General features: G+C 41.4%; 1 protein-coding gene across 2 annotated transcripts in view; it reads left to right on the plus strand.

Moving 5' to 3' along the window:
* Positions 1–13,935, plus strand: part of HTT (huntingtin) — a 157,735-nt gene that overhangs the window by 49,992 nt on the left and 93,808 nt on the right. For both annotated transcript variants that reach the window (XM_090035477.1, XM_090035478.1), the window contains 9 exons: positions 2,165–2,305; positions 4,206–4,364; positions 4,450–4,547; positions 5,673–5,812; positions 7,899–7,962; positions 8,365–8,465; positions 9,827–9,973; positions 11,539–11,659; positions 11,844–11,920. In XM_090035477.1, coding sequence (XP_089891603.1) covers positions 2,165–2,305; positions 4,206–4,364; positions 4,450–4,547; positions 5,673–5,812; positions 7,899–7,962; positions 8,365–8,465; positions 9,827–9,973; positions 11,539–11,659; positions 11,844–11,920 — 1,048 coding nt within the window. The remainder of the gene's footprint in view (positions 1–2,164; positions 2,306–4,205; positions 4,365–4,449; positions 4,548–5,672; positions 5,813–7,898; positions 7,963–8,364; positions 8,466–9,826; positions 9,974–11,538; positions 11,660–11,843; positions 11,921–13,935) is intronic.

Consider the following 13,935-nt stretch of genomic DNA (forward strand, 5'->3'; position numbering starts at 1 on the left):
GACATCAGTACAATAACCAGTTAATTTTTTTATCTCTCCTCAAGACAGCAACTTTCAGTCTCTAGTCCAGTGATTTTTAACCAGGGTACGACAGCACCCTGGGATGCGAGATCCTTTTGCAGGGTATCTTAGTGTTAGTACTCTTAGGTGCGCAAACATAATTTACAAGATAAACCCAGTGTTTCAAATAGGAATACATAGTGTTAAAAACATTCTGACCCATTGTGGTATTTCTGAGTTCTTTGCAATGGAAGAATTGCTTTGCTGTTTTTCTGCACTCAAAAAGAGTGCTAACTAAGAGCTGGCATTCTCCAAAGGGTGTCTTTAGTCTGTCAAGGGGTATCTCAAGTCTAAAAAGGTTAAGAACCACAGCTTTAGTTCAGGCAGAGCTGGCAGACCACATAATACTGGTAGCTCCTTTTTGAGCACTTTTATACAGTGCTCCGTCAGTATATTACACAGATAAAACTGAATACTGGTAAATGTAACTAGGAACCAAAAGGGTGTAGTATGCCTAGTCTGCTGCAGGAGGAGGAAGTGGCATCCTCACTTACAAAGAGGCTTGACGCTTCCTAGGTTCCAGTTAAGCCACCAGTAAAAAAGGGAGTGAAGGGCTACCAAAAAATACTATTTCATAGTTGGACTTACTTGTATTTATTTCAGATTTCCATGTTAACAGCTGCTGCAGATGACAAGGAAGTAACTCAAGCTGTGGTTCATACTATAGAAACTTTTAAAAACACTTAACTTGCAAGCATGTGTGCAAAAATGCACATGTATGCACATACAAACTAAGTAATTACTTTCCATGATATTTAGGGGGATTTCTGCAAATGGGTCCCAAATTTCTTTTCCATTACTATGTTATAGTTCCCAGGTTATACATACTAAGTGTACTTAATTCCACCTCACGTGTGCTGGGACTGTAGACACTTGGTGTGAGCCAGTTTCTTGCCTTTGGAGATTCAGTCTTAGATTTCACTGTGTCTCACTTTTTTTTTCCTTTGAAAATTTTTACCAACTAATATTACAAAGTTGGACATTGTAAGTAACACTGGGGGAACAGACCTACATTTCATTCCTTTATGTACTTCCTGAAGGTATTAATATAGTCCCATAATATCTAGTTGCCTCCCATACATTGTGTTCAATCTTTTTAGAATTCTTGAGAGAGAAGTACTACTGTTCCCTGTACATGGACCAGAAGCAAAATGAATACACTGGTGGCTATACTGTACCTTTTCAACAGAGCTAATTAGGCCAGCATTGCAGTAATGCTACATCCATTTCCAAAGTGAATACATTTATCTGTTTGTGGCACTCTTGTACTGTGTGAACACCATGAAGCCATTTCCTCTCATTTCTTGCATGGGAGAAACTGATGCTTGTTAAATAAATTAATAAATTGCTTCTGTTTTTCAGCCTTATATATGGTGGTAAAACAGAATGACTTGCTTTACCTTATTCTTTAATCCTTATTAGCTTGTCCTTGAAAATTTTATAATACCAGCAAAGACAGAATCTCCCTGCCACACTAAGGAAAGCTATTTTTAAATGCTCTTAAGTAGCCAGTAATGATTCACATGTATGAATGGATATATTTCAAATATAGTTGAATACTGTGATTTTTTTTTTTTTTTTTAATTGTGGTTACTGTGCTAGTAGAATGAAATTAATTGCAGTAAAATGTCAGCAGGTATATTTTGGCTCTTAGTGTCCATACCCTGTTTTTATTTGGTTTAATTTTTTTCTGTGCTTGTCATGGGTAGTAGTAGGAAACACTCTTCTAATGTTTTAAAATCTATGGCGTTTAGTATATTCTCCTTGTACTAAGCTATGTAATAGCATTGTGCTCAGCTATTGCAGCCATCTCTGTAAAATGCAATGTGGCAACTGCATTCTCCATGCAAGAGAAAGCAGCTTGAGCTCTCTTGGGAAGAAGATACTATAGAGTGATACTTGTGATTTGTTAAGCCTGTATGGAAATTTTAATTCTGTTTCTCTTTTTTCAAATGAAATTTTCATATGAATTTTTTCAAATTCAGAGGTAGTGCATTTTAATCTGGTTAAGTTATAATAGGAAATGTTATCAATTTTTTTTATTTTTAAAAAAAGCATTGAGCAGTAAGTTTGTGAAGTTCTTATACTTGACTCCATTTTCCAGCTTTAGTTCCTGACAGGGATGTAAGAGTCAGTGTGAAAGCCTTGGCTGTAAGCTGTGTTGGTGCAGCTGTTGCCCTTCATCCTGAATCTTTCTTCAGCAAGCTGTATAAGACACCCTTGGAAACTATGGGAGAAGAGCATGGTATGTGGAGGCTTGCATTCTAGGATTCTAGTTTGTTGTTTAAAAAAAAAATTCTGAACATGTTTAAATAAATCCTAGCTCTTATCTATACTAAAGGACTGAAGTGACATAAATGCATTGGTCAGTATGCATGTACTTACCTTTGTTGTGTTCCTCAACTACTGTCAGCACTGATGCTTTCAGAAACTATTGCAGTTGAAGATCCCAAGTCTCTACTAAACACTAGCTCCAAGAACTGCTAGAAACTGTGCACTCTGGAAGATCTTGGTGATCTCACTCATGGGTGAATTCTAGGACAGTTAAAGGGGGATTGGTTAAAACCATTTCAGCTTCTCTGCAGCTGGCCTAGCATAGAACAAGTTAAAGTTGAAACAACTATATAAATATGCTAAAAGTAGTCTAATTAATACTAGTAGGTTGTTTGTTTGTAAAATACACACACACAGGCCATTGGATATTGCATCCATACACAGTGTGCTAATATATGACTGGTTTAATATTTCTATTATCATCAAGCCTGAGTCTGTGATCAGCATCCTGTTTTAGATCCCACCATTAGCACATCTGATATAAAATCCTCGCATACAATATATACATTTTCCTCCCAAAGCTCAGCCCCTTCAAAATTGAGCTCTGCATCTTAAACAAGGAAGATAATTTTCTTCCATAGAATAGAAGCATGGAGATTGTGTTGTAATGACTACCACTTCTATCCAGGTCAGCAAGCAGCAGAGCTAGAGTCTAGTGTTAATCCTTCATATCTGCTGTCAAAATGGCAGTAATTTCTGGGTTTTTTTTAGCTTAGTAGTCCGCTGAGCTGGGCTGAGGGTGAGTGAGTTGCTGTGTGCTGTCAGAACTCAGTCATGACTGAAAAAATCTTCTTTCTGCATTCCAAAAACGAGGTGAATGTCTTATTGGTGCTTGTGGTAGTGAGAAGATACAGTAAACTTTTAAGGATACAGGGCTGTGGAAAATAGTGCTTCTGAAGTGACCTGAGGGGGCATGATTGAATTTATAACCATCTACCTGCGAACTCCCAGTGTCATGTGAATAGATGGACAAACTTTAGACAGATGATAAACTTTTTCAAAAGGTGCTGCTTCTCTTCTTGGCTGGAGCTCATCAGTGGTCCTGCACAGTTGATTGGAGAAGCAGTGCTATTTGAAATAAAAGCTCCAGTGAACAGCTGGAACACCTCAGCAGTCCCACATAGCTGTTTGCTGTGGCTTTACATATCCTGGAATACTTTGCAAACCTGGATCTTTGCAGGGGGGGTTAAGGAATTTAACAAAGAGTCTGTGTTCTACTGTAGAGGAGTATCTTTGGAGATGGAGAAGGCTTACTGAATCCTACAAGAACATGAATTAGAACCCTGTGGTCAGAAGGAACCAAAAAACATCTAGTCTGACTCCCCACAATACAGTGCATAGAATTGTCCATTCATTTCTGTGACAGTTTCTATAACTTCTGTCTGAATTGGGGCATGAACACTCAGGCAAGCTGTTGCAAACCAAATCAGCTAAATTCTTTCTTTTATGGTAACTTGTTTGTGTTGCCATATCCTGGTATTTATATTTTAGGAGAACAGCCATAATCTCAATGGAAAGATTCCAGTTGATTGCTTCATGAGTTGTCCCTGTATTATATTGTGTCCTGTGTGCTGTATTAGATACTGGTTTCCAGGTACCATTCTGGAACTGCTACTTTGCACTGAATTTATAGAAAATGTAGGGTTTTTTTGTTTTACCAAGCTTTGAGACCCTCCTGTTCCAACTGGCTTGATCAGTGTATTTTACTTGTGTTGTACATAATGAAATATGCCAGATAAAGAAGGCTAGTAGTTAAAGTGTTAAAACTAGTATTTTTAAAATAAAGTAGTTGTTGTAACTTATTTTCCCAGAAGAGCAGTATGTGTCAGATATTTTGAACTATATTGACCATGGAGATCCCCAAATTAGAGGAGCTACTGCCATTCTCTGTGGAACGATTGTCAATTCTATTCTCATTAAATCACGCTTTGATGTGGAAAACTGGATAGTAGCTGTCAGAAGTTCAACAGGTAACAGTTGCTGTTTTGGGGGGTTGTTTTGTTTCATAATCAAAACTTGCCTTTATTTCATTGTTGTTACTTTTTCTGTTGTCAGGAAATCTCTTTTCTCTGGTAGACTGTATACCTCTGTTACAGAAAACACTGAAAGATGAATCCTCAGTTACATGCAAACTTGCTTGTGCAGCTGTAAGGGTAAGTAGAATGATTACTTGCATTACCTTGCTCTCTGGGAGAGCTAGCCATATAGCTGCACTCCATTGTGCTCGGTGCTGTTTGGACATGGAACAAACTTAACATGCTTACCATATAAGATGTGATGGATAAAGATAGATGGATAAGGGAGTACAAGGAAAACAAGGTATTTGCTAGCATGATAAGCAGTTACCCACACCCCAATAGCCTATCCTAGAAAGGATACACAGTGAGTCCATTGTGGAAATGGGGATAACATTAAGGAATGACTCGGGCTGTGCATAGACATGCATTTGTAGTAGTACAAATGCGTAACATGTTGAATCAGCACAAAAATGTTGTGCTGCAAGGCAAGGACAGACATGCAGAGCCACCAGAGAGAGTTCTACAGAGTCCCTACAGAAGTGTTCAGCAGTGTGTTCTCCACCCTCAGCATGATGTGGGGGGGAGATGGGAGTTACTCAGCTCGTGAGGGGAAGAAGAGCCTGTCATGAGCCTCCCATACCATTTGCCTGGGAAGGAAGAGGGGTTGCTCCTCTGTTCCCTGTGCCCCATCTTGATGACAGCTGAGTACCCAGGCAACACTCATTAACTCTCCACCCTGCTCCCCTTTCTACTTTGAGAGGGGAGGGAGTAGAGCATTGGGATGCTGGGGAACCGGGAGACCCCTGTACTGTGGTCAGTGTTTTGTTGCGACTGTCTGAACAATGGTTTGCAATTGGGAGTATAATAAATGGGTTCTTTGCTTTTTATAGATCATGTCCTGTCAGGTAGTCCTTCAAATACTGTCTTGGTGAGGCTCAGGTTCTTTGCTGGATTTTGAAGACTTTAGAGGGATTTAATAGTTTTCTAGGGCTCTGAGTTTAGGCTTCTGCAGAGTTTCATAGAATTGTAGAAAATCGGAGTTGGAAGGAACCTCAGGAGGTCATCTAGTCCAACTTCCTGCTCAAAACAGGGCCAGGCCCAACTATCTTATCCCATATAAAAGTTTCTCAGCTTTTGTTCTTTGTAATAGCCTTTTTTCAGTGTTTTTGGGTGTTTAAGTGAACACAAAGTTGGTACAGAAAGGTTCTCAATCAGAATAGCAAAGTATAACTTTTAACAAGTGAAATATTTTCTCTCTAGCATTGCATTATGAGCTTATGCAGTGGCAGTTACAGTGAACTAGGCTTACAGTTGATCACCGACCTTCTTACACTGAGGAATAGCTCCTATTGGCTAGTAAGGACAGAACTCCTGGAAACTCTTGCTGAGATTGATTTCCGGTAAGCATGTATTTATTTTTTCAACAGGCTGTGTTGTGACTGTAACGGTATAGCAGGAGTGGGCAATTATTTTGGGCGGAGGGCCACTTACTGACTTTTGGTAAGCTGTCAAGGGCTGTGTGGGTAGCCCCACCCCCTTACAAGTGCCTTGCCCCTGGTCACCCTGGTGGGAACAGAAGTCCTGCCCCCAAACCTCTGACCTTTGCCGCCAGAAGTCCCTCCCCTTGTCCCTGGAAGTATTCCTTTTGGAGAAGAGGATTTGCCATCTTTGGGAGAAAAAAACAAATTGCATACTAAAAATCAAACACCCATAATGTATTTTAATTAAATTAAAAAAAAAAATTGTCCCAATTTGTGTGCATTTGTGCTGTATATGCAGAAGTGCTTTTTGTGCGTGTGTGGGAGCCATATAGTGGAGAGGGGCTGGCTGGCAGGTGGGCAAGAAAGTGGGGAGTGGAAGCGTGGGGCCTTCACCAATGTCCTTGGGCCAGCGGTGATGGGGCCCAGAGTGGGGCGGTGGGGGTGTGGGTTGGCAGGGGTCTGTGGAGGCTGTGGGAGAGGGGGGTGCTGACTCGGCTCTATAGAGCCCCTCCTGCCAGGACCCTGTGCTCCTGCTGCTCTGCTCGGGCCCCAGGACACTGGTGGGTGCTCCCACCCGGCTGCCACTGGCTCCTGCTTGTCTGCTCACTTCCAGTCCCCTCAGCCCAGCCCCATGGGCTGAGGGGACTTTGACAGGAGCCAGGGGCAGATAGATATTAATTTTTCTACATTTTTTTTTTTTTTTTTTTTTTTTTTTTTTAGTGGCCATGTGGGCTGGATGTGGGTTGCAGGCTTTATTTTGCCCACCCCAGTGTACAGAGTGTTACGTAGGAGAATCAACTTATGAATGGAGAATTCTGAATAAGCTGAAGAAATAACGAACCTTTATGAAACAAACTCTTTACCTTGACTGGTGTAAAAATCTTCTTGTAATTTCAGCAGTATCAGGATTGGGTATAGCCAGTTTTTACATACATGTTTTCAGTCAGCTAGGGTCTGATCAGAGTTGGGCAACTATTGGCTGAAGGGCCACTTAATGAGGTTTTGGTGTCCTTTTAAAGGCCCCTCCTCGCTTACCCCTGGGCTCTTGCAGTGGGGGCAGCTGCCACATGCCCTGCCAGCATGGCTGGGGCCAGTCTCCATGGCAACCCCAGCTTTGTGCTATCACAGGGCAACTGTGGCTGGGGTCTCTATGGAGATCAGCCCCAGCCATGTGGGCAGGGGCTTGTGGGAAATGGAGTCCACTCTGGCCAAATCCTGCCTATGGGCTGGACTTTTCCCACCCCTGTTCTAGGTATTGGCAAAGAGATATGCTCCCCTCTCTCTCTCCCAATGTCTCTAGATGCCTCGGGGCTCATCCTGTTTGAGCCCAGACAATCTCTCCTGCCTCTTTGAATACCATTGTATTAACTGAGACATAAAACAGTAATATGGAATTCAGTCTGTGCTTTTACCTCTTGCTATACCTTAATGCAGTGCAGCCCTCTGATTTGATGCAAACGTTGGTAGGGTGGTCTAAGTAAGACTCCTCGTACTTGCCTTTAAGCAGAGATGTGTTGACATGTTATCTGTTTGCCATGACTGATCCTCATAATTGGGAGTCTTACAATATGGGATTCTTCTTGGGTGAGGGAACTAAGAGGTGGCTGAGGCCTTGCTATCCCTTTGTGTCCCCAACATAACCCCATAGAGCCTTGAGGACTCTTTAAGATGTGAGCATAATCCCAGAGGACTCTGCTGTTCATCAGAATTTGATCTGGCCTACATGGGAATCTGTATGGATAACATACCTTTACAAAGCATAATTAGTGGGAGATAATTAACCATTTTGCTACTTTAGTCAGATCTTAGGTCATCTTGCTGCAAGATTTTAAACTCTTGTTTCCACATATTTATTGCCTTTTGGAAAAGGGAAGCTAAAATATGCTAATTTTGACTTTTACAGTTGAATACTAAACATTTTAACTTAGTGATTACTGTGTAACAATTAAGAGAAGTCATGACTTCAATTAGAAATGTAGTTTGACTTTCCCCTTTTTATCTTAAGGTTAGTCAGCTTTTTGGAAGGAAAAACAGATAATTTGCATAGAGGAGTTCATCATTATATTGGTGTAAGTAATAACTTTTGTGTAGTATATCAAAATACTATTTGGGGATTAAAATACTGTTTTAAAGAAGCATTTGTTCAGGTGCTTGAAGCCTGTTAAAGTTAATGGGGTTTATACACATGCTTTTCAGAAGTATGTTTCATATTTTATTAGTAAAGTAAATATTCTTTTCTTTACTTACTGTGATTATATAAACTATTTGTAGGTTGATTTAATTTAAAAAAATGTAGAATGTTTTATTTCACATAACTAAGTAGTCTTGAATGTAGGAGCAAAATAGTCCTATTTATCACTGGTATGCACAAGGAAATGTAGTTTTACACTTTAGTATTTCACTGTGTTGGTTCGAGCAGGGCATTGTCATAACATATTTTCATCTTTGCTTATGCTGGTTTATCTCTGTAGCTGTTGAAGCTGCAGGATAGAGTGCTCAATAATGTTGTGATCTCTCTGCTTGGAGATGAAGACCCAAGGGTGCGACACATAGCTGCAGCTTCTTTAATGAGGTATAAATTTAATAATGCATTAATTTGTTATGTACCTACAACTAGATAATGCTTAGCACTTGGGGTACTCAATGCAAGAAGCAGTATTTAAAAAAAAATGTAAATTTGGCATCTGGAACTCAATCTGACGCACAATTTGGTGGTGCCTTACATTCTGTGATGCAGATTTCAAAGCAGTGCACAAACGTTTGTTGTTTTTTTTACAATACTCCCTTGAAGTATGATGGTTTCTGCTGTACAGAAGAAGAAACTGATTGACTTATGCGGATTAAGTGACTTGGCCAGTGTAATTGAGTGTTTTGGCAGGACAGCTGAGACTCGGTCAGGAATTTTACTGACTTTGGCCTTCAGGAATGAGAACAGCCATTCTGCCCAGACTGTTACAATGATGTTTCTCTGTGTTTTTAAAACTTCTGGACATTCAGTTTAAATTAGTAAAACTTGTCCAAATGCTGTTTGCTGTTACCATAACAAGATGAAGGTGTTCTCTAGGTACAGATACTGAACAGTAAGCAAACAGTCAGTGATTACACCCCTGTTTGAATTTAAGCACTTCAGAATGTTTTTAAGAACGTTGAACACAGCGGACAGAATTCTTGGGGGCGTTCTGTTGCCATATAGGAGATTCTTGGTGATTTAGTCTTTCCTCCCAGTTTTTCCAGGATAGTGGTTGTTAGCACTTTCAAGAAGAAATGGGAAGTACGTTGAATCTAGAAAAGAGTTACCATTTAAGAAGAGCAGTTGTGTGCTGTTGCCGCCCTGCCCCCCCCCCACAGCAACCTCATGTGGGTGCTCCAGATGTTGCACCTCACAGCCTCACCCTGAGTGCCCCACGCATACCCATGTCATACTGTGCCTCACAGTTCCCTGCGACAGGCACAGGATGCAGAAGCCAGGGCAGGGAGGAGTAGTCTGAAGACTCTAACTGCTGTTGCAACCAGAGTGATGGGGGGAGTTGCAGCTGATGAGCTCTCAGGGGGTTCCACTAACCTCTCCGAGGCTGCATGTGGCTCACATGCTGTCAGTTGGACAGCCCTGTTGTAGTGGATTGTTTCTTTTTCTTTTTTTCTAAATTCCCCGCCTCCAGAATGATTCCATTAGTAGTGCTGACTTGAACATTTGGGATCACAATTTGAATGTATAAGGTTAGGAATAAGATCAGAAAAATGAAAACTTTAAAGTGTCTGGTACAAAGAGAAGGGCCTGAAGTGCTAATGGGACTTCAGTTGATTTTGATTTTTAAGGATTATCATAAATTTATATAAGCCTTCTGTCTAAATTGTACATACCTCATATAATTTTTGTAATACCTTCTTTTTTTAACATGTTGCTTACTGGATCTGTTTTCTTCTCTATTTAAGGCTTGTTCCAAAGCTGTTTTATAGCTGTGATCAAGGACAGGCTGATCCAGTAGTGGCAGTAGCAAGGGACCAAAGCAGTGTCTACCTGAAACTTCTGATGCATGAGACTCAGCCTCCATCTCACTTTGCAGTGAGCACTATCACCAGGTATGGTACATGGCTTAGTTTGCCTGTAACTTGAGGCCAAAATTTTAAAAATTCTGTTCAATTTCAAGTTATGCTGGAAGTATTCAAATGCATAATTAGGCCCTGATCATGCACAGACTTAAGGATGTACTTAACTTGATGCACTATGAGTAAGTGTCCTCACTTATTTCCAGCAAGTATTTTCAGAACTGGGGCTCTGTGGGCATCAAAATGAAAAAACGGCTTTATTTTATGAGATAAGTACCTTCATTCTGAAGTTAATCAGAGCTTCGTATTCTTACTGCCTTTGAAAATAAACCTTTTTGTATGGGATCCTAATGTTGGGGTCTATACTTTTAAAATAAAATAATTTTTCCTTTACATTAATAAAGCAGGTGAAATCCATGCCATTGCTCATATTCCCTTAAATTTAATTTAAAATGATTAAAACTTAACCCCATCAGTGTAATTACCTTTGTCAGCTACAGTGTCCAGTTACTTTTTCCGCTTCACTCATGTTCTGATAATTAAAGTAGACTAAACTGTTTAGCCAGTTGACCTTCTAGTTTACATATATAAACACAGTGCTGTTTTTGTGTTTTAGATTTTCAACAATATAGGAAATAGCTAAATTGTGACAGGGGAGGGAGTAGCTATTTGTTTGTTGTTTTAATTTAAACAAAGAGCTACTCTCTTCCCTGCCACAATTTAGCCATTTCTTATTTATTGAAAATCTAAACCACACACAGCCTAAAACAGCCTTTCAAGTGGAAAAAGTGTATATTGGTTATTTACACAGGCAGCTTGAATGATAATTAACCAAACTAGCCTAGTCTCGTGTGTCCTAACTCTCTGCCGCCCCCCCCCCCCGATTGTAGTGGGGGGAAAAAGTATAAAAGTATTATTTTTTGGTATTCCACAGGTACTTAAAATGGGACAGTGGGCTTGTATGTTTATAAGGTTCCAGAATACAGGCTTCCCTTACTTTTATTCTGTACATGTGTTCCTGGAAAACGGTGCATAACTCAAATTTGCATAAAGGGAATGCAGTTTACAATGTATCAAATAAGGATACGTTCCAAAACCATGACTGTACTGACCCCCAGACCCATTTCTACCACTTTTACAAAACTATTTTGGTACTCGCCAACAGCAGACATTACACATAAGCATAGGGCACTATCATAATGGGGATGGCAACTACAGAAACACTTGTTGCAGACAATGAGCAAGGAGCACAGATCTACCTAGGAGACTGTATTTTAGCACGCGTCACTCCCACAGTGCAATGTACAGAGCAGCTGACTGCAGGTTTCTACCACACCAATCAGATATGAGTGAATTTACCTTGCATGTAATGAATTTTTGGTGTAAAAAGGGTCATCGCATAAGAGCGAATTTGCACGTACCTAACCCACATAAAGCGAGGAAACCCTGTAAAAAGCTTTGTTCCAGGAGAAATTCAACATTTATTTTTGGCTCATTAAAATGTCATGCAACTTTCCTTTAACCTGTAATTCATTTCTAACAAAATATGACTTGCTTTTGTAATCCTCCTTTTTAACTGTATGATTATTTAATTTCAGAACTTACAGAGGATACAATATGCTTCAAAGTCCAACAGATGTCACTATGGAAAACAACCTTTCCAGGGTTGTCTCTGCAATTTCCCATGCATTGACAACATCAACTACAAGAGCGCTTACAGTGCGTAGTCTCCATAATATTTATAAATACAATTTAAATTGGATTTGATACTTGTTATTCTTGCCTGTCACTACTTCTATTTAGTAGGTAGTGAAAATACTTTCAAGATGTAAACGTTACATATTTTGGTACTGTCTTCCACAGTGTTGACACCAGACACTGATACTTTCCCAAATTCTTTCAGTTCGGCTGTTGTGAAGCTTTGTATCTTCTCTCCACAACATTTCCAGTCTGCACCTGGAATGTAGGATGGCACTGTGGGTATGTTCCTTCATCAAGTATACAAGCTTCTAGAATTCATATTTACAAAAGCAGAGGACGCTTATTCAGGTATCGGAAGCTCTGCTTTGACTGTTCGCTATTGAGACTCAGATAGCCGTTTTAAACATTTTAGACTTAAAGATCTAAAATGAAATTTGTGGTGGTCTGGAACTATACCAGGTACTAGTATTTTCCATCATCTTCAGTACGGTTGTCCAAATTCTGTGGCTGATTTTAACTATTTGAATAAAAAAGAGAAAAAAGAGTGTTCTGCTCTGTTTTGGCTATTTCCATTTGGCAGAAGAAAATTTTCTTTCATGTCTTGAGGAATGCTAAACTTCTCTGGGGGGGTGGGTTGTAAAATGACTTGGATATTAGAAAAAGGTAATGAAGGTATCGCCTCATGTCAGTTTTGTAAGCGATATGCAAAGGAAATTCATGTTTGTCTGCTTGTATAACAGTAGGAATGGCAGATACATAACAAAGGCAACTTTTGAAGGTATGTAAGTCACTTAGATCATGGCAATAGCCAGTGTGGCATTTGTGAAATGCATACTCCTACCATTCGTATGGATAAAATGATTATGAAAGTACCAAGAGTTCTATTTGTCTTCAGGGCCCCTGCAACCCTTTAATCTTAAGATGTGTGTAACTGGTTAGCCATGTCTTGAGTTGTAACCTGGCCACACATTAAAGCAATTCATGGTGTCATAGAACAAAGAATGAGTCACACAGTTATTCCACAAAAAATATGTAATCACTTTTCTGACATTTGATTCTTATTATGACATCAATTTTATATATTTGGCCAGGTGCGCACCTGTGGCTGGGAGCCCTGTCAGCTCGTGGGGCTTTCAGTTGTGGGAGTACATTATGCACCCCTTCAGCTAGGAGCCCTACTAGCTGTGTGGGTTCCCAGCTGTGGGAGCTTGCTACCTGCCAGGTCAGTGGGATCCAAAGTTCCCTTACTGGCAGTAAGGTGTGAAGGGAACCGATGCTTGGTCCTACAATCAAGCCTCCCACCATGTACTTGTGGTATGGCAAGATTTGTGTGGATCATGCATCAGATCCCATTGCACCCTTACTTGCATACCTGGTAGGAGAAATCTGCGTAATGTAACTGTGGCTTTGTTATTCTTGTTTTGATCCTGGTCTTAAACTCTGTGTGGTTCCACATGTCCTGTAGAATCCTCTACTGCACATATTCAAATACAGTGGCAGGTTTTTATGTTCTCTGGCAATGTACCACTGCTTTGTTTGGTAGGGGATATTTTTGTTTGTTTGAGCCTTCTAGGTCTTTAGTAGGGCTGTGCAAAGCTTCACTAGCTGCTTTGTTTTGACTTGTTTCAAGCTCAAAACAGCGAAATCGAAATGAAGGGCTTCAAAGCAGCATCTCGGTGGCAGGAGGCAGGGGAGAGCCAGGGCTGTGCTCAGAGAGGCTCTGCAAGCCCATGTGGCTCGGCTCAGCGGGAAGCACAGCCATAGCTGTCCCCGCTGCCAGGCTGGTGGAGCCGATGGGAGCGCAGCGCCAGCTCTGCCTGCCTCCTGCTGCCGGGCTGTGCTCCCATCGGTCCACCAGCCCCATGGAGCTCATTCCGGTGATTTGGAGGTGGGCACAGCTGGCTCTGCCTCCCACACTGGGCTGAGTTCCACGGGGCTGTGAGCTGCTGACCGCTGAGCCTGGTGGAGGGAGGCAGAGCGTAGCCCCGGTGCTGCGCTCCGCCTCCCTCCACTGGATTTGGCGCCTAGCGGCTTGCAGCCTGGTGGGGGGCACAGCCCTGGCGCTGTGCATTGCCTCCCTTCATTGGGCTCAGCACCCAGCAGTTTCAAGCCCCGTGGAACTGAGCCTGGTGGGGGGAGGTGGAGAGCAGTGCCACAGTTGTGCTGCTCCTCCCTCCACTGGGTTCAGCTACAGTGCTGGTCCCAGGCGGCAGCGGCAGCTTCCAGCCCGCACTGCCAGGAGGGCTACGGGAATCTGCTGAACTCTTCTGGGGGTGTGGGCCCCTGATCTGCCT

This window comes from Crocodylus siamensis, chromosome 2, assembly GCF_052110815.1.
Source record: "Crocodylus siamensis isolate JL-2025a chromosome 2, ASM5211081v1, whole genome shotgun sequence".
Taxonomy (NCBI): domain Eukaryota; kingdom Metazoa; phylum Chordata; order Crocodylia; family Crocodylidae; genus Crocodylus; species Crocodylus siamensis.